Genomic DNA, 21,067 nt, shown 5'->3' with positions numbered 1-21,067 from the left:
CTGTTGGTAAACTGAATTACCAAAGAATAATGAAGAATTGCCATAGGGGTAGGAAGCAGCCTGTATACATTAGAGTTTCCCATCTGCATATTCCAGCTTAGGTAGATTGCAGTAAAGTAAAATGCACTTAAAGTATTAAATATTTTAAGCAAAATTTTATGTTCATATATCCTTAAATGTCAAACTCTGGATAATATTTTGCCTTTATAATTATATTTGCATGGAAATGTCTGATCATTCTGTTTTTCAGTATCTTAACATGCACAAGCACATGCCATTTTAATTATTAAGCTTTTTTTAAAGCAAGACAAAGATGACATTAACATACTTTTATTTCAGCTGGATTTTTCCAGGTGACTCATAGCCTTTTGAAGCTATGTAATAGACAGCCTAGGGTATATCACTGTCTGCTTCCAGATGCAGAAAAGAAGACAGGATGCAGTCACAATAGCCTGTGTTACCAAAAGTTATACAGCCACCATAGAATGGAGTATACACATTTGTTTAAAAATATGCCCTAAATGGAAGCAGTTATATATTTTTTTAGCTTTTCCTTTATCATAAAATAATGTTTTGTTGATAATAAGTTAAAATGCCCCTCTTAATTTTAGAATTATTCCCTTACTTTTTTGGGTTAAAAACTGACTGATCTTATTATGATTTACACCTCAGAGAAATGAATATTAGAAGACTCCCAGTGCAACATAGTGACCCTTGGTAATAAGATATTTTTGGACAGATTTTTTTTCAAACATATATGCACCTATATCTCCTACTCTGTACTTAAAAGTGCAAAAGTAACACTATACATTTTTGTGAAAAGAATATCTACTGGTTGGATCTTTGAAAATTGCTTAAGCCAGCAGAGCAATACTTTTTCTATACCTATTATTTCTACATATATCCATAAGGTAAAAAATAGCCATCATTTCCAGTAAATGTGGTGAGGAATTAAAGAAATGGACACATTCTTGACTGAAGCTTTACTAACTTAAAAAATAATACTTCTTTTCTATTTAATAGAACATTGACATTACTATCTTATTATTTCTCTTATATTCCCCTATATAAAATAACCACAGAGCTGTTATGGTTATTTACCCTTCACAAAGCTGGAAATAACATTTGCTACACTTTTAAAGAACCATTTTAGATGTGAGGTTTCTTAATATTAAAAGAAGTAAGTACTGTCACTATATTTTGTGACAAAAACATAAAACATCTTTAAAGGTCAGCATAGCTTTTGCATGAAATATGTCTGCAGAGAAAAAAAAATGCTTGAGAAGGGAGAATAAGACTTTTGGAATAGTTAACTGCAGAACAGCTGGCACAGATTAGCATATGTCCTCATACAATCAAAATGTTTCTATTAGAGAACTTGAGATAACCAGCTTGAGAGTGTTTAAGTACTCTCCAGTATTTTTTTCCTCTGAATTTAATCAAGCATTATCTCATGAGGTATGACTGCATTATCCCAGAAGAATTAAAGAATTACCAAACCTACACTGTTATATATATATATTTAATATCAGGTTATTTGGCTTGATATTTATCTTGGTATAAGCCAACTTTTACTGACTTAACACACCATGACAAAATCAGCTCAGGGGAAGAAGGAAACACATGAAAACTCTGGCTACTGATTCACTAGTGAGGCCAAAAGAGTGAAACTAGAGTCTCAGAAACACACAGCAGAAATGCATGTCTGGAGAAAGGACCTGACTCAGGCCACAGCCAGCCCTGAGACCAGCTGTAGTGAATTTCTAGACCACCACCAGCTGGCCTCCCCAAGGAAGAGCTGCACTGAGAACACTCTGGAGTTCAAGTGTATTCAAAGCATCTGATGGTGAGTAGGGCTGGTAATTGCTCAATTTGAAGAGTAGGAATTTGTAATCTAAAAGTACTTCTTCCTGTACAGAAAGTTAATGTTGAAATGAATGTCACTACTATCAAACACATCCTTCTTCATAGGGAGAAAGGAAAAAGTATAATTGTTACAGAATTTCCAGTAAAATTGGAACTGCAGTTCCATCACTGTTTTAGTTAAATCCTGCTTCCTCTGACTCATGACAATATGAGACGTAAATGACAATGTGGCTGTTTCACTAAGTCATTAACAGTTTATTAAAAGGAGCAAAATACCATTTGGCTCTTCTTTGTTTAAAATATGAGATTATAAATATTATTATCAGGCTTAGTCAACTTGATGACTATTGAAAAAAATCTATTTTTTAGAAATAGATTATGAAATAACCCTGTGAAATAACCCACGTTTTACCCACGTTTTGCTAGCAACAAAATTAGGATGTCACCAATCTGATTTGCATCCTTCTGCTATGTTTATCACCCAGGACAAACTGGAAAAGTCTTTTCATTCTACAACTTTATTTTTCTCATGTCCAGGGCACAGTTGCTCTGCAGATGTTTATGCTTAAGAAAATAAATATCTCTAAATGTGCAATTAAATTGAATTTTTATATTGATACAACCTCAAAAAAGGCTGAGTATTTATATTATTTCTGAAAAGAAGAAAGACATATAGAGAGCTGAAAGGAGCTGCTCACGCAGAGAATGACAGAAAAAGGCATTGGAAAATGCAGTTTCCTCAAGTTACTGTATGAAGACCTCAGAGAGGCAGAAAGCACATGCGAATAAGTAAGGGCACACTGGTAAGATATTTTACATGGAACTGCTAAATTTAATCTGATTTTAAAGCACAGGCACTGTAAAAACAGGAGACGTGTCCTCACTGGGAACAAACCATGAGGTTTAATACAGAATAGAAGGAAGTGCAAGAAGTTATACTGCAGCTCTAAAAGATGTTAAGGCTCCTGGGGAACTATCAGGTATGTATCTCAGATAATTGCAAAGTTCTTATTACAACACTTCTTTTCATCTTTAATACAGCTAAACTCACATTACACATCAAGGGAAATTATTAACTCCATTTTAAAGATGTGAAAATGACAGGCAAGATAAGTATTTTCCCAAGGCTAGAGAAGAACTTGACCTAAGTAATAGTGCTGAGTACCCCTCTGTTTTGAACCCTGTTTCTCTGATCCACCCATGGAGTTGTAATATTTGAAAGTGTATTTAATGCTCTGGTCAGTGAGGTAATGACTGTGTCCGCTATGATTTTGACTGCTGGGTATGTTTCATTACTGCTTTTTATGTTTCAGGCTCAGTTCTGACAGTGCAATCAAATTGGAAAAAATATAAATCAGAAGGGTCTTTTTTGTATTTATTGAATACATGTATTGTCTTGCTACATTTAACAAGAGAAGTTTGTTTTTTTCATGTTTTCCCCTGCTCCCTTTATCTCTAGAGATTTCCAAAGCAACTCTGTTTAGCTCTATGTTTATCAGATTTTTTTTTTCTCGTTTTCCTCTCTGAGACAGGAAGCTGAGGGTTTTGACCTCATCTGCATCTTTCCCAGTGTCAGGAGGTGGCCTGTTCAAAAAGATTCCATGACACTGATCTCTTTCTGATTTATCAGATAGCTAGGTCAATAAATAGGTCTCTACTGCTTTTTCTACAGCTGTAAAATAACCAGTGGAGTCCTCTGAGAGTTAATTATCAAATCGTTTGAGTTTTTGTTTTAAGGAACAAGCGTTATCTTTCTGGTTAGTAAATTCCATTGCAGTGTACTTTAGCAAAGACTGCCTAATTGTAGGAACTCTGGCTTACATGAGGCAGCTCATTTTAATAAAATGCTAAGATCAGTCTTAATAATTTTTTCTATGTCCTTTTATCAATATATATTGTTATAACCATGAAACTTTTACTTGTTGAAACTGGAGATCCATTCCTTCTTAATAAATCTTTCTCTGTCCTTCTATCAGTATATGTTGCCATAGTCACAAAACCCTTTCACTCTTTATAAACAGATTGTGGACCATTTGTCATACCCAATGAATCCAGCAAGTGACAAAGAATAGGATTCTTCTGTATGACTTATGTTGATGGGAATGGTCAAGGTATGGTAGTAGGCAATAAATGGGCACCATTCAGATTTTTAATTTTTTGTCCATATCCTCCTCACCAATATACACAGTTTTTGTGCTGCTGTGGCTAGAAGCCATGTTCTGTCCAGGCAAGGTGGTACATTTGACATTAGATATACAACCCATCTGAAATATCTCCTTCACTGCCCAGAAGGCATATTTTCTGACTCTCTCTTAAAGGAAATGTGGAAGGCTCCAGCAACTGCCAAGACAACTCTCAAAATATCTGGCAGAAGTAATCATAGCACTCCTAAAAGATCATATCATAGAATCATTGAATGGTTTGGGTTGGAAGGGACCTTAAGGATCATCCAGTTCCAACTCCCTTGCCATGGGCAGGGACATCTTCCACTGGAACCATCTGCTCAAAGCCACATCCAACCTGACCTTGAACACCTCCAGGGATGGGGAGTCCACAGCCTCTCTAGGCAACCTCTTCCAGTACCTCATCAACCTTATATTAAAGAATTTCTTTCTAATGCCCAATCTAAACCTACACTCTTTAAATTGAAATCCACTCCTCTTGTACTATCACTACATGTTCTTGTAAAATATCTGCCTCCATCTTCCCTGCACATCCCCTTCAAGTACTGAAAGGGTCTCCACAGGGCCTTCTCTTCTCCAGGCTGAACAGTCCCAGCCCTCTCAGCCTGTCTTCACAGCAGGTGTTTCAGACCTCTGAGAATTTTCTTGGCTTCCTCTGAACATGCTCCATGTCCTTCTTATTTTGGGAATATTTATGTTGCATCCAGAACTGGATGCAGTACTCCAGGGGGATATCTCATGGGAATGGAGTAGAGGGGGACAATCTCCTCCCTTGACCTTTTGATGCAGCCCAGGACACAGTTGGATTTCTAGCCTTCAAGTGCTCATTGCTGGCTCATGTTGAGCTTCTTACCCACCAGTGCTCCTGAGTCCTCCTCAGGGCTGGTCTCGATCCATCCTCTAAATTTGTGCTTGTGATTGTCCTGACCCAGGTTCAGGACCTAAGTTTCTGGCTACAAAAGGTCAGTCAATAGGCTGAAACTTGGAAAAAAAATCTTCAGAACACATCCAAACTATCTTTCTACTGTCTTTGTGACAGTTTATGTACATTATTTCAACTGATATATTCCTTTTATAAGTTACATATTTAATATTATTCTACTGACTACCTAAAATATGCATAATAATAAAATAATTATTTTGCCTGAATGTTATGTTCTTAAAGCCCATTGAATATTGGAATTCGAGGAACTGCCAGCTCTAACACCAGCTCTGCTTTTGACTGAGAATATGTAATTTCTCTTGTTCTATTTATTCATACTTGTACTGATATTGTTATCAGGAACTCTTCTCCCAGACTGCTAAATTTTCTTTATATTCCCTAAGCAACAAATCAAAAAATTCAGGGTTTTTACTGGAAATTATATGAAAACTATCATACTCTGTTTTTAACAAAAAGCTTCTAAAAAGAATATTTCTTGCAATTCTTATGCTGCCTTTTAAAACACAAATAATATACAGATGGATATCATTTATACAGAACAGAAAAAAATAGAACAAGTGACCACTTATCTTAGTTCCCTACAGAATACTTGAAGTGATAAAATCACAACTGTTGCATATGTGCAACAACTGTTGCACATACTGCCAAAAATGATCAAAAAACCACTGCCACATAATATGTGTGCATACAACTTGGGTACTCACAGAGAAAGGCAAAGTATTATGCTTTGGTCATGGTAGGAAAGAAAAATCTCACTATTTGTCATGGAGTAATGGGAATCACTCAAGCAGAGAATGAACAACAATGTTATCAAGTAGATGCCATAGATTCCTCTTGACACAGATCCTCCTCATGCATTACTGAGTTAAGTCACACTCCACACTTTCTCTGCCTGCTGAAACTGTGGCCTGGGTGTAAATCCCACTTGATGTCAAATGAGAAGGAGCAATTCAAATTAGACAAATAGCCCAAATTCAAAATACCCACTAAAAACTACACTATACTATTACAGAGTCCTACACACAACAGTTTTTCTCTGTCTGTACTGAATTAAATTTCAAATTGAATCAAAGAGCTGCATACCAATGAATGAAATGTTAGGCTCCCCCACAGTAAACAAAGAAAGATTCATCAAATACATTGTGCACAAACATTTCCTTTGCATTTTTGATTAGTACAGCCCCACACAACGCACCTCCAACTGCCTTGGGATGACCAGAGAGTACAGTGATTTCTAGCTGCTAAATTTCTCTTTTGTCTTGAAGAATTAGCAACAGTACCAGGGAGAAAACCACCCCTATTTTCAGTTCTCTTAACACTTGGTCTTTAATAATCCCACAAGCCATTTTTGGTGAAGAACATGTTCCAAGAGGGAAGAAATCCATTCATTCTGTCTTAGTCTGCTTGTACACTTTCTATTCCCCTTGTATAGACAAACTTTACTTTTGATGCTCACAACTCTGTCCTTACTGAAGACCAAAGTTAATGGCCATGGTGGGAGATATTATTTGCTTTACTGTTGGGTTCTACTACCAAGGGCCTAGAGAAAGGAACCAAAGAGTTCCTTTCTACTATAGGCGATAAGAACAAAATGAGGGTAATTTTGTCAGAGACAAAAAAACCCCACCTAAAAAAAACCAACAAAAGCTACACAACATAAACCGTAGTACAAAAGACAGTCTTCTTGCTACTTCTATTTCAAACACACATTAAAAGCACTTTAGTGCTTATGCTGTGTAATATATATTTCTTCACTCCTCACTGAGTTTATGTTTGCATTAGATTCCCTGTCTACATTCCCAATGGTACACAGTTTTGCTTTCAAAAAAGTTGTATACTGAAGTGGAAAAGGACATTGACTTGTAAAATGCTGGGACATGCAGATCAGGAGAATGCATTCATGGAGAGCTGAACAGCTGGCCAACAGAATGAACACATTACCACAAGACTACTGGGAATTAGTGAGAGAACTAGAAAGCACAAGGACAGGAGGAAAATATTCTTCACTAGTTTTACATTGCATCTGCTATATTTCAGACAGATAAAGCAAAACCTATAAAAATTTCAAGAGACTGCCCGATCTGTTTAGAGGCTAATTCTTTATTCTATAGCTAGAAATCTGTATTCTTCTAGCAAGGAATATTTTTCAAATTCACCTAAAAGGAAACTGTGATGTACTGATCTATTTTAAAAATCTGTCTTCTGAAGATTTTTTTTGTAGTCATTGTTCTCAAAGTCATAACAATTATGTATCTTGCAACCAGTTTGTTTCATGTAGAGGACAGAGTTAGACATTTTCACATTTTAAGTTATGGGAATGTAAAATGCTATGACTGTGTCTTTTATTTTGTACTTACATTCTGCAGATATGAATCTGCTACACTCCAGGGTACATTTTTTTCCTAATATCTGAAAAATTTTCACTGACTATTGATAATTCCAAAATACATTTTTTCTTTGTGAGTCAATGCATTAGAACTATAAAATCTGCCCTGCAGCTATCAAATCAGAGAGCGTGCACTAATCTCACCATCTGATATCATTCATCTCTCATGATTTATATCATGTCACTCAGCAAAGTCCCCTCAAAAGAATGCTCCTGGCCCAAACTAAAGCATGACAGTGCATATGTACCTTAACCCACTAGCACAAATCTAACTAAAACCTGTTTCCTTGAGAACTGCAACTCACATTTTAAAGGTCAGGTCGTTGAATAACATTCAGTTGAATGCTGATAATATAAGTTGTAATTTCCTCTTTTTGGGATTGTAGGCAGTTTAGCAGCAGCAGGAAGGAATATAGAATGGTTTAAAACTTAGATCCATTCATTTTCACAATTATATGATTTTGATAAAAAACCAGTATCTTCCCTTACCACATGCAGTCAATTAGAAACGTTATACAGATATCCAAAATAGATATAATTAGACAGAATAAGTTTAAAATGCAGATTTGAATTACCAGATTAAAGGATTCGGTAAGAATGCTAGTTAAAAAAAAAAAAAAACAACATCGTATATTGTAAAATTTTGCTCGTTCAGAAACTCAGAATTATGAAAGCAAAAGGCCTATTTAGGATTAAGCACCTTTAGTCAAACACCCTCAACAGAGCAGCAGGTAAAAAAGGTAAAAATAGATAAGGCAGAAAAGCCCCTCAACTATAATAAGAATGGTAGATAGGGATTTTTAATTTTTTCAGCAAATCAGGCCTCTGAATTGAGAGGAAACTTTTGACAATTGCTTTGAACACCAAGCTTTCTAATCACACAAATATTATTTTGGTAGATGGGATAAAAAAAGTCCACCTAAGCATCAAGTAAGAATCGGCTTCCATAGTTCTTGAGGATTCTTGATGTGCATTAAAAACAAAAGCAAAATGAATCCACCAAATACATGAAAGAAAGAAAGAAACCAATGCAGAAGCAACAAGCAGAAGTTAAGCTTGTGTACCCTGACATCTGTTCCTGAACTCTTTGCTCTTTTTCTGTCTAATTGCTTGCATTGGTTTCCAGCCTGTGTATTGATATGAATACTCAGAAGTGATATTCACATTTACAGACATGTTGCTTCATATTTTAAAGGACTAGAATTACTTCAAGAATCAGTGAGGATATTTTTGGTGGTGGCACCTTTTATTCTTTTCTAACTTTTTTTTCTCCCCCTGCAGTTGCAGAGCTGTGAAATTAAGGAAGTACATCTGTACTCAAAGTAAATAAATGTCTCAAGTGACTATTTTTTTAAAAGCCAGTACTGTAATATTTATTAATAATGGAACTATAATTTAAAAACCTAATAAATGTTCAGCTATTAGGTCTATGAGGTCATGTTCCCCAAGTGACATGCTTTAGCAACAGTGAGGTGATGTTATTAGAGGTCACAACCAGAGCTCAGAATTTCACAGATGGTCTATTAAGTGAGCTAGAGCTACCCCTCTTCTGAGTGCACAAAAATTTCATAAGTTTTTACAACACTCCCTTAAAATGGAGGCTGGTAGAAACCATTGGGATGGAAAATCTGTTGCTATTTCAGTTGTGTATCTGGTAGATGGAAAATTTTTCAAGTCTACACAGATGGTAAATAAATTTCTGTTACATGAGGCAGTTCCTGGAATAAAGAAATTTTCTCAAATAACAAGTGCCAATTTTTTTTCAGCAAGACTTATTTTTAACTTTCCCAAGGACTTGTTGAGAGAGCTGGAGAAGTGTCCTTTCACCTTCAGAATCCTGGTCTAAGTCCAGAAATAGCTTCTAATGTTGTTCTCAGCATAGATGAATTTTCTTTACACTCAAAAAGACATTTCAAAGCAAAGATCAAAGCTCCACAATTATATGTTTCTGCTGGTAAACATTCCCTCTGAACAGAGTGGCTAAAAGTAAGAAATTTCCATTTAAACCCTAAGACAATCATCAGTGACTAACTATTGACATTTAGGCTGTCATTATTATGCTTCATGAGGCAATGCTGTTGACACAGGAGAGTTTGTCCTCCATGAGCTAGGCGTAATGGAAAGGACTGAGAGAGACACCAGAAACGGACAAAGTCACTGCTGACTCCACCCACTAAAGAAGCAGTGAAAAAACCACAATATTTAGGATTGAGTACACATGTTAGGCAACTGAATAAATGCTGGACAAGAGGTCTAGGAACCACTCCTACTACTACAGAACTAGCATCTGAGAGTGTTTGGGACCACTCTCCCCTCACACCAAAGTGGAGCAGAGTCATGGAAGCCACTCCCGTTTCGCCAGCAGCTTCAAAATCCCTTCCTAATCTCTGCATGTGACTACAGAGCTCTGCTTGGCTGCTCCCTTGAAATCAAACCCTGTGAAATGATGACACTTGCAAGGAATAAAATACACATTATTTTCATGTCACCAAGTAATCTTTCCTTCACATGCACATAAGCTCCAAATGGCCAAAATCTAAAATTCTCAATATTTCACTCAGGTTTGTACATAAAGTAGGGAAAAAACCCCAAACTGCAAAGCATTTGTGAAAAGGCAAGAATAGAGGGAAGAATTAATGTTCTTAACACCCTGATTAGAAGACTCCACATGAAAAAGGATTTTTTCGTGTCTGCTAGAGAGTATGGATTAACTAGAGAAAAAAAAATTATGGACATTATAATCTAAGGCTACTTTTACTATTCTCAGGACAGCAAAATTCAGGAATATATGTATTTCTTCTGAATCTGATTAAAGCTGGTTTCTCCATTGTCATAACTTGGCTTCAGTCTGCAAAAGCACAATCCATCAATTTAAAACTTATCTTGCAAAAGAAGCTGAAGTAAAAATTAAAACGCAACATTTCTAAAAGCTTAATAAAATGTTCGTGAAATGTGATAAATTATGAGTCCTGAGGAAGCCTTATGCACAAGAATATTAATCAAGGTACTACAAGGTATTAATATAGAACTTCCCAAATTATCTTCAATGCTAGTAATATTGAAAAAGACCTGGGAACAGAGTGGTCTACTGGGAGTTGTTTTCATGAGCTGAGAAACATTCATGTAATTAAGAGTTGAATTCTCACTTTACATAGAAAATCAATTGTTTTTCACATCTTTATTTTCTAGTCTTATCCCACCTCTAAGATAGTCTAAAAAGACAGGTCTTGAGAGACTATCTCTTCTCTTATTTACTCTCTGGCAATTTTGCTTCCTCAAAAAGCCAAAACAGTATAGTGTTCATTTACCACTTGATCATTTTTTCATCATCTACCAAGCAGTAGAGCATTTGTAAAGAGGTGAGTTAAACCTGCTGGAACAAATTCAGTAGATGTATTGAGGTGTAATATGCATATAGAATCACTAGTAAATCTGTGTGGGATAAATACAATTTGGCATTTATCAGAAGGAAAATGTTTTTCAGGGAATCTGGGTGTAGGAAAGTAGTTTGATTTAGATTACCAAAGTTTGGCTTCTGGCTGTGCTTTTTCATTTTCACTACTATAAACGTGTCAGCTGTTAAAATATTTTGAAACTAAAATTACATGCAACACAAGCCATGAGCTTTAGCACTGTTGATTTTTTTTTATGCCTTCATATCAAACAGCCATGAATCACATATCAATGATTAGTAGTGCATGCAAACCCTCTTTTTTAAGAAGGTTGAGGATAACACCCAAGAGATTAAAACACAGTGCAAGAATATAATCAGCTCCTTAAGGATCTTTTCTGTTGGGTAGATGAGATAATACATTATCAAAATATTCAGGATTTTTAAATGGAAACATTTGTTTAATTGGATGTTCTACATGAAAAAAAATAGGAAGGAGACAACTTACAGAAAACTTCTGTTTAACATAAATACATATTGTGTTTGCTCTTCTAAGCCTTACATAAAGTTGAGAGTGCAGAAAAGCCCCTCAAAGACAGTGTGAAACTTCAGATATGACAGTTACTGCTGTAGTATTGAAGGACATCTTCATGTTGCAGTGAGCCAATTTCTCATTAGTGTCGTGTGCATAAACCAAGTTCTTGTGTCCATTGTTGTAAAAGCTTTAGACATCAGCTGTGACAGTTATGAAAAGCAGCAAGGATCTGGTATATATTTGCCATACATTTACCTCAGCATACACAGATGCTCACACATGTATTGCTGCCTGGATTTTTTTCAAAGGAGGAAGAATATCCCTCTAAATTTGAATTCATAACCATTTTTGGCCATATCCACTGGAGCTTGGAATAGCTTTTGGCAGCAGAAGCAGTATTGTTTCATTTTGTATGGCTATATTCAATACACCATGCGTATTTTCTGTGGCACAAACCTCCTTGCCTTTACAAACCTCTTATGTCACCTTTGAGAGGGAGCAGTAAAAGGAAATAAGTGTGAGCAACACATTTTAGGTGTTTTAATTGTAGGTACCATTATGGTGGGAAGCAAAAAAATAAAAATAAACACCAACCAAAAAAACCCAACAAAAAACCCCAACCAAAATAAAATACCAAGAAAAAATCCCCGATAAGCTTTGCAGATAGCTTCAATCTTGCTGCAGTTCAGCTCACAAGAGAGGTTCTCAGGAACTGGTTGGATGCCTGTGGACAAACCCACCACCAAATTTCCATGGTCAAGTACTCCACTAGCAGCGGCAAAGACTACATTGCTGTAAAGCCTCAGCTCCCAGAGCTGGCCAGGGTAGGCTGTTATTCTGTATCGCCTTCTTTGATACAGCAACACAAAAAACCTTTTACTTTTAGCACAGGTCATGTCTGTAGTAAACAACTGTGTTTAAAAAAGCTGTTCTGCCACTGCTATGGCATCAAAGGCTCTTTAATATAGGCAGCAGTGCTCTAGTACTGTCTTTTCTGATTACTGCTATAAGTACTGTTTTTGGATGGAAGCTGTATCTCAGTGTGCCTTTTAGATCTCTCTGTTTTCACTTGAAGGTTAATTCAAAGTGAGCATTATTCTTGTGAAAGTGTGAGAGGAACAGCTCTAGGAAGCAAATTCCTTTTCTAAAAATTTTTTATGTGTTGTGGACAGTGATGTCATGTAATCCAGGGTGTTTTGTCCAAGTGTCTTAACTCCACTTCCCATTTGTTAAAGATTTTATGTATTATTCATTCGCTTCCCTAAAAAGTTTGATGTTAACTAAAAATCTGGTTTCATTTTAACAAGTGGTCATTGGCCCATTTACCATGACCTACCACTGACTATTTATTGAGTGCACGGTAAATAATTGGCCAGTAAGGAGTTTTTAAAGATTAATTTTAAAAATAAAGCAAAAAATATTTTAGAAATTTTCTTCCAATCAGTACTGCAGAACTTGTCATAACTAGAAATCTCTGAGTACACACTGCATGAAACTAAAGCTCTCTAGACTGATCCTTAGAAGCATGTAGATGATTTTGGTGAAGCAGTAGTGTGTGACTACAAGCTGCTTATAAATACAAATACTTTCATGACCATTTTAGGTAGCTCAGCTCCAAGCATAATTTGATGTGCAACAGTCTCTTGGTTTGCAGTCTAGACAACACTGCCTTGAAAATTTATTGCTGAACACTGTCACAAAAATGTGCCAAAGTAAAATTTGCATAAAGGTTATACTGTATTGGCCTGGCAATCATCCCATCCTGTTCTGAACTTGTTTTAAATACTTTTCACATTGTTTGAAATACATCATACTTCAGTCCAAACATAAAGGAAGTCTGTCGGAAAGCATTCTTTAGCTTCCCAGATGGAGATAATATTTATGATATATATTTTTGTGAAAGTAGTTGAGAAAATTTGTGGTCATGTTACCACAATAATAGGAGTGCTTTATGACCACTTTTTACTAATTACCACAGAAAATACATATAATTTAAAAAAATGTAAATCCAACTGTTTCAGTCATCTATATTTTTGAACCGCATTTTCATTATTAAATGGTAAATTTAGAAAGCAAGTTTTCACTGCAGAAAAGAGAAACAAATATTCATGACAGCCAAGAAGGTTTCATTTTTTTTCAAAGAAATCCTACTATTTGTTTTGCTTCACTTGCATCTCTTGCCAGATTCTTCCCAATCCCTTCAAAACCATGACCATTTAATAGCAATGTGCAAATGCAGCAAATTCCTTGTGGTGAAGCAACTGTGGATTTCAGTAATAATTGCCCACTGTACTAATACTACAGACTGTAGCTCTGAGTTGTGGGTAGGAGTTAACCTTTCAAAAAACTGTTTTGGCTTAAGATCTCTCACCAATTTTTGATGGTGCTCACATTCACATTATGAATTTGGATAAACAGATCCATGCTCTTCTCTAAAACCTTTAGAAAGTTTGAGAATCTTTAAAAAAACCTATATAAAGTTTGAAAATTACAAGAGATGCAGAAATGGAACAAAAGCAAATCCACATTCCAAACCTGATAAAATAGATTTCCACTGCTTGAAAGATCATATTTTAAAAGAGATAATCACATTTCCAATATTTGCACTTGCCATTGTCCTTTACAAGACTAAGAAAAATAATGTCCTAGATGCCAAGATTATATTATCTATCTCTGTATATGAAAATGAAGCTACTCTGGCATAAGTGCAGGTCTGAATTGTACAGGAAATATTGTTAGAGAACCATATGATTTGAAGGGAATTTTACTATGATATTACCTCTAGTTACTAACTAGCTTCTGTTGTCTCTAAATTTACAAAGTATTATAACACCCAAGTTCAGCAAGGTGCTTAAGCATACTCTAAGAACACTGTAGTTCCACTGACATCCATTAATTCTTTTTCAATGTCTAGATCTAAGCAGCTGGGAGTTGGTCTTCCATGACCATAATGAAGCACAGAAACTTTGGTCTTCCAACAACCATCCAAATAACACTCATGACTGTCCACACTTTCAGAATTTCTAAAGATCATCATTATTTTAGAGGACAGTTTTCTTCCCTGGTTGCTGGGTTCCTCCACTAGAATATTTGTAAAATAACTATCTTTAAAAAATACTCAATGGGAAAACAAACTGTGAGAAGTGACTGCATTTATTTATCATATTTTGCAAACAAATAATTAAAGATCATTGACTTGGAAAATCACCAACATTTAAAGCTGTCATCTTACTCTGACTGACACGTTTACAGACTGCATCTCAGGAAAAGGTAAATTTAATTTCCAGTTGCAAAATCAGAATACAACAAAATTCATATTTCCATTTTTAATTTATACTTCCTGCACATTTCTATTGGCTTTTTATTGCTTTTATCTTCTTTGCTTTTTTTTCTATGTTGATCTGAGTTATTGTTGCTGTGCAACCCTAACAAACCTACATCCCACTGCTTATGTAGCAATACAGTACAGGTTGGATCCCCATGAAACCACCTTCTATAAAACAGAAATAACAAAACCAGTGTAAGAATCTTTAAAACTAAATTTAATAAAAAAGGAAAAAAACTGAATCATTAAATTATCACAATTCAAAAAAGACAGAATTGAGGTAAAGGGAGATTAAGACTTTGGAGAGACATACTGGTGATAGGGCTGGAAACTCTGGTGTACAAACAGCAATAAAATAAGAAAAATACCTACAATGTTTGATATTATTGCTCACAAGAAGATCATATTACTTTTAAGTGCTCAGATGAAAGGATCATGCAATGAGAACAGATGGCACATAAAAGAGTTGCAAAGAAACAATTTCAGTAAAACAGGTACCTCTTATGGTTTTTTTGTGAAGTTTTCCTACTGCCTCTCCCATGTACCTTAGTATGAGCCAGCAAGCAAAGCTCCCTAAGCTTCCAGTGAAATTAGTTTATGGTGATACAAATAGAAACTCCTGGAAGAGCCTAACTTCCTAACTTGCCCCAAAATCACAGCCCTAGCATTGTGAAACAAAATGTAATTCTGATCGTAATGGAAGAGTCAACCTTCACATCTCATGGACATGCATAATCAAGAGGCAAATATGGATGGAAACGTCTGAATTCAAGTAAGTAATTTTCTTTGCTTTCTCACATTAGTATAATTGTTGAAATAAGGAAATAAAATTTATTGCAACAAAACAGGAAATGTAAAACCATGTTTTAAAAGCTTACAGCTTTCCTGTGGGTAAAAGGCACTGTTCCAAAGACATGCATCATCCAGGTAACCTTCTACCCAGGTCTCCTCTGACATTTCTGCCAGTCTCCTGTTAATCTCACTCTTTAATTAATTTTCCTCTTATTGACACTGGCAGCTGTTGTTATGCTGACATTGGTTGTGTCCTTAAGCATCCCTTGCAAATCACACAGTATTTGATCTAGAAAACTGGATTAAAGTAGCAGCAATTATAATGAGCATTAGGAATAGCCCTGACTCTTATATTCTCTGGCCTTGCAAGAATGACTTACATTATCTATTTGATTACATTATCTATTTGAAACTGAAAAGCTTCTAAGCAGACCGCCGTGAGGAACTACATTGTCCTACAGGAGAGAAATGAACAGTCACCGTTGTTTCTGTTGCTGTTTTCCTCCTATTTATGTTGAATGATCTTTAGGAATAATATTTTAGAGGAGAGGATGGTGAAAGAACAATGAAATATACAGAACAAGCCAAGATTTGTTTTGTAAGTGGAGTTTGTTAACATTTCACATTTTTTAAACTTCATGGATTTTTATTCAAACTATTTAGAGCCAGACTTCACAATGTTGATTTTCCACTCCTTTACTGATCCATCATTTAAAAGAGCTTCTGAGCCTTATTTTAAAAATTGCATTTACAAAGTGCTGATTATCACTGGCTGCAACAGCACAGCTGTAATTGTGCTTGGGAAGTGAGTGGGGAGAACTTACTGGGAGACTATACGCCTCAACCCAAATTTTTATACTGGTGCTGAATAAAGTAGTTCTTTTTTGTGTTGAAAAAGAACTTAAACTAATTTTTTAGAGTTCTGCTGCATTTGTGAACCTTCTAAATATGCCCCAGCAGGGATTTTCCTGTCTTTGCCTAAGCTTGATGAGATGAGCAGCTTGGAGAAAAAACATAAAATGGAGCACACACAAAAATTTGACAGATTCTGTATGAGATAATGGCCATTTTCTTACATTTACAAATAAGTGCATAATATTTAAACAGTCTCCTTTGTGGGTATTCTCTTAATAGTTGGTGCTCTTCTTGTTTTATATAAAACTGTTTGCTAAAAGCTCTGTTGCTTTTTACATATGAAAATACATGTGAGCTGTTTTGATACCCCAAGCACTACAGTTTGCTCTTTAGTTCCAAATGTTATTTCATGTACAATTCTGTAAAGTAACTATTTTAAAATCTAAATTTATTTAACCTAGGAAAGCATACAGAAGGGTCTAGCTGGTTTAGCCACATACAGTTAATCCGTTTATGTTTCTGCTACTTGGAACCATTAATAACGATAAATTTCATGATGTGGATGAACTGAATTGATTATCAAATCAGGAACAACAGGAAAGCTTGATTATTTTGTTTCTTTTAATTGGACCTAATATCATTAACTTCTTACAATTAAATTCAGGTCCTTCCCATTTCCGAGCCTTAGGAAGTCTTTCTGAGGAAGTGAAGGCAAAGAGGGTGCTGTGCTTTGAACATTTGAACCCTGTTGACTTGAGGGAGCAAAGAATGCTGCAACAGCTGGATGTGTTTGCAAAAAGCATCTTCAGTGTCAGTACATCCATCATGACTAAAGCAATTTACTGCAATGGAGTTAGTGCTGGTCAAAGATGCTAAACTTTAAGCCCTTAAGCCCTCAAACCTGCATCTGTCTGCAGAGCAAGCATATCAGATCCACACCGTCTCTCACCTCAGCTCTGGTTTGAAGACAGCTGATCTAAAGATAAGAGGGAAGGTCATGCTCTATTGCCACAATTAAAAACAGTTTAAAATATGTTAATGAGGAACAGATTTGAAAAAGAATTTAGTATCAACAAGGTCCTAAGTTTTAACTGTCATGAAAATGTCTGAAGATCAGCACCTTTCCATAATCACCTAAGGTGCTACCTGAAGATTTGGGTGCCCAAATACTTTAGCAATTCATTTCCATGTGCCTTTTCCCATATTCTGACCTTTATGGGCACATGATTGTGTGCAACTATAATTGACACTGAGCATTAATCAGACAGTGGTGTGTTTTAGGCCTTAACTGCACTGCTTGAACTGCTGACCTTGAGAGAAAAGGTTTTATATGCCATTCCCAATCCTTTAAGTTTTCCTGCCACTGCAAAGCAAATACTTGGCTTTTATGGATGGATTCAGTTTCAAGTCTGCAGTTTTTTTAATGCTTTCTTAAAATTCCAAAAGTGGCTTTCAGGGCAAGTTTGTAAACATAGGCACATTCTTTATTGCACACTATTACCAACACAGACAGGCTTTTGTAAAATAGTACATGCTTAGATATAAGTGAGAAAATCCCTTATGAAGGAATGTTGCTTGTAGAAGTGTTCTGTGAGCTTAGAGATAAATAATACCACAAACAATAGCAGTTAATATCTCTTCGCTTTTGCCATTCATGTTACAGTGTTTGGCAAAGATTTCTTTAACCAAAGTAGAATGAGGACTCCTTGAGATTTACAGACTCCATCCCCTTTTATATTACACAAAATTTTGCAATTGTTGCAGCTCAAAATTCCTTGAAGAAACTCTTTGTTTTGCTCCTTTTTATGCTCATCTCCTTCCTTAGTTCTTCTCACTATTGTCTCTGTGGAATTTTTATAATTTGTCCTTTAAAATATTTAATGACACAAACACAAATCATACACACATTCTTAAATATTATTCTCATGACTGTACATTTAAAAGCTGAGTATGTGACCTCAAAACAAGATCCATGGAAACTAGCATCAAATCAGAGCTATTAAAAACAATAGCATGCTTCATCTTGCTGATGATATGAAATATACACATCAATATCAAGATATACTTTAAAAGAAAATTTGATGCCAAAGTAAAGCAGCTGAGAAATTATTATCAGAGTCAATTAGTTCTCAACTACAATGCCAATTTGGTTTTCTTTTTTTTTAAACTTGAACCATTTTCACTCGCATTTCTGGTACTGGTAGTCATATTTTTGTTTCTTGTTTGTAACTCTGAGATATTCTTACTGCGAGATATTTGAACAGTTACTGCATTAACTGTGATTGCATAAACTACCAAAAGAAGACTGGCTTGGAGGGCTTCTGAAACCTTTGGCAAAACTTGCTTACATCTTCTCACCATGTTAACCTAATATTACTGTTACCAAATGATCTAGACAAGGAAGCAACAGCCAGCAGCTCAGGATGCTGTGTGGGCACAGAGTACTTCAGATATGTGAATTTGTTCTTCAGTGAAACAGCTACTGAGGCACTGCAGCTGACAATGAAACCCACACAATTAAAAGAAACCAGATGTAAAAAAAAAACCCAGACAAAAGAAGCTGGATGATGTCAAATAAAAAAAGGCAGAGAGAAGTAAACAATTACAAACTGGTTATTAGCTAGAATAAGCAGCATAACTGGGAAAGCTAGACTGTAAGATAAATTCCATAGTGCTACAATCACCACATCTCCTTCCATTTAAGCCAAAGGGAGTTTTATTGCCAAGGAATCTCTCCATTAAAATTTTGTAATGATACCCTTCCTTACTCGGTGAAGACAGTGAAACCCTCTGGTTGCTTTAAAATTACAAAATATTGTTTCAGAGTCAGCAATACTTGTTTTTGCAAGAACATATGCTCATGGGGCTGAGCTAAAGACCAAAGAACTACTATAAAAAATATTTCCACTCCTTTTTTTGTCTTTTAAAATCTTGTTGCACTTTTCCCTTGTACTGTCTTTTTCAATAAGGCTTCTAAACCCCTGGACACAGTAAGTTTTCCTAAGATGAATCAAATAATGATAGAAGCAGAAAGAAGAAAAGAAGACATATACTCATTTATCCTTGAGCAGCATATATTAAATATATAAAATAGTATATATAAAGTGAATATAAGGTACCATCAAAATTCATAGGTCGGCAATTTTCAGACCCTAAAAAAAAGCTCCTAAAATTTAGTTGTTGTATAGATATATTTGTCCTGAAACTGTTTGAACCTGATAAATTAATGAAACAACCACTTTTTATCTCCAGTTAGTTAGGCACAGTATCACCATCATCAGAAACTGGGGGAAGATATTTGAGAAACACTCAGCAGTCTAGAAGCATCCTACCTTTCTTTTGCGCAGTTTCACTTGATTGTCTGAATGTTCGTGTGTGGTCAAATGATTCCTTACATGTAAACACTGAATGTCTTCTGCTGAACTGACATTCGAAAGGCATTTGTTTTCAGGGGCCACTTGAGGTTCTGTGACACCACTTTTATCCAGACCATTTTCCACTGCTGGGATGCAAGAGCAAGGAGGAGATTGCATAAAGCCGTTGCTGGGCTGCACTGCTGAGCAGAGCTGTCCATCACTACTGGTGTATGATTCAGAAGAAATCCCACTCTCTACCACATTGCACTCAGACTTTCCAAGCCCGTCTTTGAAAGCATCAGATTTCCGGCGCTGTTGTGCAATTACAGCAGTATGAAGCAGCTGCTTCCCAGACATAATAACTTCTTTCACATTTGTAGAATTGATACAATTTTCCTTCTCTACATCTACTACTTCATTTAAGACTTCATAATTACAAAGCTCCAGGCTTTGGCCAATACTACCACAAACATCTTCTTTCCTCTCCTCTTTAGGTTCCTCACTTATATCTCCACTGATTCCAGATGATTCAGCTGCCTTGTTACCCTCTGTTATTGGTACCATCTGTGTTAAGGAGCCTGCTCCATTTAAGCTGTGCCCTTCATCTTTGGGTTCACTTCCTACAGCAGTGATGTGGTAATTAACACTATCCAGGCTGAGTGCAGAATAGTCATCATTGTCATCAGACACATGGACTAGAGTTTCTGTGCTCGCCTCCAGAAAATGTTCCTCATCCTCGTGGTTGTCGTTTTCATCCACCTCCTTTGAAACATTTCCCAGCTGCTTTTCAGGGAAGCCAGTCACCTCTCCACTATAGCAGCACTCTGGAAATGAAGCACATTTTTCTTTCCGGTCCATGCTCAAAACCTCATCTTTTTCCATACTTGTCTGCAAGTTATCAGCTACAAGTCCGTGACGACATGCTGTATTATACTCCACAGGCTCCAAAGCCAATCCCATCCACTGGGTCACATGCTCTTCCCAGCTTTTCTTTCTGATTGCTAGAGACATGTCATAACAGTTCAGAAGCAGACTGCAATGTACCTTCCACAGAGGACCAGAGGAGAAGTCATGGCTGCTGTGCACTGCTCCTGAGGGAGAGAAGGTTTCATCATTTTAACATCTGCAAGAAATAAAAAAAGACTGTGTTATTGAATCAACTCCAAATAAAAAAAAAGGGAAGGAACAGTTTAAACAAAAGTGTAAAACAAGATAAGACTGTGGGACCAGAAGGACAGGAATTTAAAAGACTGTTTTGTTTAAAGTTTTAATACTTTTCATACAAAACTTGACGGCACTCATAATTCAGTATAACATTTTTTTTGATTACTTTCCAATATCAAGTAAACAAAAATGTTATAAACAGGCACATGGACAAGAAAGTAGCTCCAGAGCCAAAATTTTACAACAAGCTCCTCTTAACTGTGTCTCTCAT

At 36.0% G+C, this 21,067-nt stretch overlaps 1 protein-coding gene across 1 annotated transcript in view; it reads right to left on the bottom strand.

Annotated features, from left to right (window-relative positions):
- DLC1 (DLC1 Rho GTPase activating protein) overlaps positions 1–20,747 on the bottom strand; it is a 200,480-nt gene extending 179,733 nt beyond the window's left edge. Inside the window, exon 1 of the mRNA XM_036382058.2 lies at positions 19,609–20,747. Coding sequence (XP_036237951.1) covers positions 19,609–20,643 — 1,035 coding nt within the window. The 5' untranslated portion in view covers positions 20,644–20,747. The remainder of the gene's footprint in view (positions 1–19,608) is intronic.
- Between the last annotated feature and the right edge of the window lie 320 nt (positions 20,748–21,067).

This window comes from Molothrus ater, chromosome 4, assembly GCF_012460135.2.
Source record: "Molothrus ater isolate BHLD 08-10-18 breed brown headed cowbird chromosome 4, BPBGC_Mater_1.1, whole genome shotgun sequence".
Lineage (NCBI taxonomy): Eukaryota > Metazoa > Chordata > Aves > Passeriformes > Icteridae > Molothrus > Molothrus ater.
The sequence above is the reverse complement of the archived record's forward strand: the minus strand, read 5'-3'. Positions and strand labels throughout refer to the sequence as shown.